We start from the raw sequence: 3,564 nt of genomic DNA, 5'->3' as shown, positions 1-3,564 counted from the left end.
CTATAGCTTTGGTAATACTTCTCACAAACCAGTGGATGAAATGCTGGATCCAAAGCAGCTTATTTTAAGACATTATAAAGACATTATTACTGAGCAATGTAACTCACATCAAATGTACATCGACTGGTTAACTATTGGAATCAGKTCAGTTCTAGATGGCCACCACAGCTAATCAGGTTTACTCAAGACAAAAACTGCTATAACACCATTAACTAACTTGGATTTRCCTGGTCATGCAGACAGTTAGTTCACACTTTAATCTTTTTATATTCAGTACAAGGAGTGAATCTCATTATAAAATAAAGTTAAAGGAATCAAACGACTAATAAAGATGMTTTTTAGTTTTTATGTTTTGAGCTTTTGCAACACAAAAAATGTCTCTGTACTAGTTGCCATTTTAGGCCTGTTTTATACTTTTCTAATTCAGGCTGCTGTTAGGAAATGCGTTTTTCTGTTTTCTAAACAAGTGATGTAAAAATGCACATTAATACAAATAAATTCAGTTATTATCACCCTATGAAATGGGTTTTTCCAAAACAAACCACTTTRATGTGACAGGTTGTGTTTTGATTTCACATTTTCTCATTTCTAGTGCAACAGATCTGTAATAATTAGGGGTGTAACAATTCATCAATTTAAATCAGTATACAGATTAAATGATTAATGATTCAGTTACATCACATGTGTCAAACTCAAGGCCCGCGGGTGACTCCTGTCCTTTTCTTTTTTACTTACCATAATATGAAAATTGTTTCTTATATCGATGGTAAACGTAAAATTTATGGTTAAATGCAGCAAAATAAACAAATTTAAAAGGTGAAAGATAATAGTCCTTATCCTGCCCCTGAGCTGTTGGCTATATGTAACTGAGCACTTTAGTTAGATAGCTCAGTAATAATGTCTTAAAATAAGCTGCTTTGGAWCCAGCATTGACRACAAACTTAATCTCCCATGTTGCATGTTGATCATCAATGATAATCCTTTAATCATGTGGCTCTCAGTGAAAATGAGTTTGACACCCCAGAGTTACATRAAGGCAAAACTAGGMATGTCCCGATCCAGATTTTTTGGCTCCCGATAAAATCTGATTWTTTTTAATGACTAGTCTTTCCAATACRGATCCGATACTGATCCYATACRGAWCTGATAGCTTTATTTCTRTCTAAGTGYCAAGGTTYGTAGTATTAAAGCGAGCCCTGCTGTTCCCACCATGAGAAACATCCAGTTTGCAGATTTTGCAAGATGRAGTTTCATCATTGTTTTCTATTGAAAAGTGTTCCCACACTGTGGACATGGTTGTATACTTGTGTGCGTCTTGACTTCTTAACGGCAGRTGTAAAGCATGATGATGCTGAAAACTGGATCGGCCCGATCACATGACTAAATCKGATTCMACCTGATTTTCAAAAAATGGCCATATCTGCCACCGGTACWGAGTATCTGATCGGGACATCCCTAGGCAAAACGAAAACATCAAWCCATTTCYTCATATGCCCGATGTGGATCGATATCAATCAAAGACTTTGGAAYTGAATTGAAATCATATCATGACAGATTTGTTGAGAAACATTGTATCGTCATCCAGACGAATTGATATAATGTAGAACTGTGATAAAGCTTGTGATTTACTCCCGTAATAACAACGTGTCTTTTTTCTCCAGAGTGTCTCTTTATCTTTCCCTGCCAGTGGAACTACAGGCCGGACCACTGCATGTATGGGAGTAACTGCAAAACTGCTGAGGAGGAGGGTGTGTCCATCCTCCACGGTAACCGAGGCGTCTATCACGACGACAAGCAGCCTGCGTTCAAAGTAATGTACGATGCCATACACGATGTGAGTGTTCCTGAAGAGTGGTCGAGGTTGTGCTATTGTTTTCATGGCTGCTGTTTCCCATTCCCTTACACTGCAGAAGGCTCTTCTGTCAGTATAAAAATGTTTTTCGTACAGCTAAAGCCATCTCTAGAAACAACCTAGTATTGATTTGAAGTGAGCTTTGTCTCTGAGGTGACAAAACTAAAAGGTCAGGACAAGAAATTTCACTCACAGCACTCACTTTGCAATTCTGATCTAGTGTTCAGAGTAAAAAAAATGTCCTTTCACACTGGATCCTAGTAAATTTAAAAAAAAAAACTTTGGTGTAAAGGCTATCATGGTGCTGCTACTCACTCACTGGGCTGATTGTCAGTGTATTTTGAAGACCTGGACATGTCAGAGGAGAGCTTCTCTGCGGGTGTCAGAACYTAGGTCTCCAGATGTGTTAAGGTCTCCTCGTGCTCAGTCCGAAGCTGAACAGTGGACACGCGATCATGTGCTTGTTCAGCGTTGGTTTTCGCACACGGAGAAAGAAAGGGTGGAAGCCTCCAAGCTGAGAACAAAATAATACCASTTTCCTCACCAAACTGCAACAGTCCGATCCAATTTCAGCAGTTCGGAGGGAGCCCCCGATGACTCTGGCTATGTTGAGAGAAAATTTATTGCATTAATTTCTAGAACAGGTTCAAAATTCAAGCAACAGGACTCCCAGCCTCTGTAGCTGTGAATCCATTGACCATGAAAATGCGCAAATTAGAATTTCGAAAATAAATTTGCTCAATGGAAACACGTCAATTTTGAAAAAAATATGTGTTTTTCGACTAAATGATTTTGCGCTGGGAAGAGGTGGTTTTTCGGCCGTATTGAAATTGGTGTATTTCACAAAACTGCAATGGAAACACTTTTTTCGCATCACGGGAGTCGCGTGATCAAGAACCGACTGTTTCTACTGGTGAAAAAGACGACGAAGAAGAAGATAACAGGAAGTAAAAGTAGTAGTGAAATCACTGAAGTAGTAAAAGAAAGTATTAAACTCACCAACTACATTTTTCCAAAAGCACAGCATACGTAGCCACTCCCAAGTGTAAGGAGCTTGTTGCTGTAAAGCTGCGATAAGACGCCGACGTCTCCTCTGATGATGAGCGCTAGTGTCATGGTAGCAAATATAAGTCTAGTGGGTGTACACTGTAAGAGTGCAGTAGAGAATTACAAGTACTGAGAATACAACATGAGTACTATAGGTAGTATCACACTAGGTTAAAAACTGGGTTAAAAACTCAGTGTAAATTGGCTGCTGACTCATGTGAGTCATAAATATAACATACTTTTTACATACATAACATAAGTTTATTGATGTGTGAAACTGTAAAATAAACATCTCTAAATAGTGCATCAGAGGTGGTCGAAGAGTCACATCAGGGTGAGTGTTATTAATCATTTTCATACCGCGATATAACCTAAACAAAATACTGCGGTGTACAGTATTACCAGGGTGTGTGTATCTGTGTGTATGTGTCTGCGGCGTTTTGAGTAAATAATAATTATTGGGGAAATGATTGTGAGCGTGCACATAGCCTGAGAGAGGCCTGAGAAAAAAGAAGGAAAAAAAACCTCAGCTCTTCTGACATTGTTGTCACTCAAAGCAGCAGGAGACGAGTCACAGAAGGACTCCTGCCCCTTTTTTATGTCGAACTGATTGAAATACATCCAACTACGTCTTATTAGGATTTTAAAGGGATCCCCGATTAGTT

At 38.8% G+C, this 3,564-nt stretch overlaps 1 protein-coding gene across 1 annotated transcript in view; it reads left to right on the top strand.

Annotated features, from left to right (window-relative positions):
• The window catches only part of gxylt2 (glucoside xylosyltransferase 2), a 19,486-nt gene that overhangs the window by 13,546 nt on the left and 2,376 nt on the right, over window positions 1-3,564 (top strand). Inside the window, exon 6 of the mRNA XM_014029812.1 lies at window positions 1,662-1,834. Within this exon, the coding sequence (XP_013885266.1) occupies window positions 1,662-1,834 (173 nt within the window). The remainder of the gene's footprint in view (window positions 1-1,661; window positions 1,835-3,564) is intronic.

This window comes from Austrofundulus limnaeus, unplaced genomic scaffold (assembly GCF_001266775.1).
Source record: "Austrofundulus limnaeus strain Quisiro unplaced genomic scaffold, Austrofundulus_limnaeus-1.0 Scaffold955, whole genome shotgun sequence".
NCBI classification, from domain to species: Eukaryota; Metazoa; Chordata; class Actinopteri; order Cyprinodontiformes; family Rivulidae; genus Austrofundulus; species Austrofundulus limnaeus.
The sequence above is the reverse complement of the archived record's forward strand: the minus strand, read 5'-3'. Positions and strand labels throughout refer to the sequence as shown.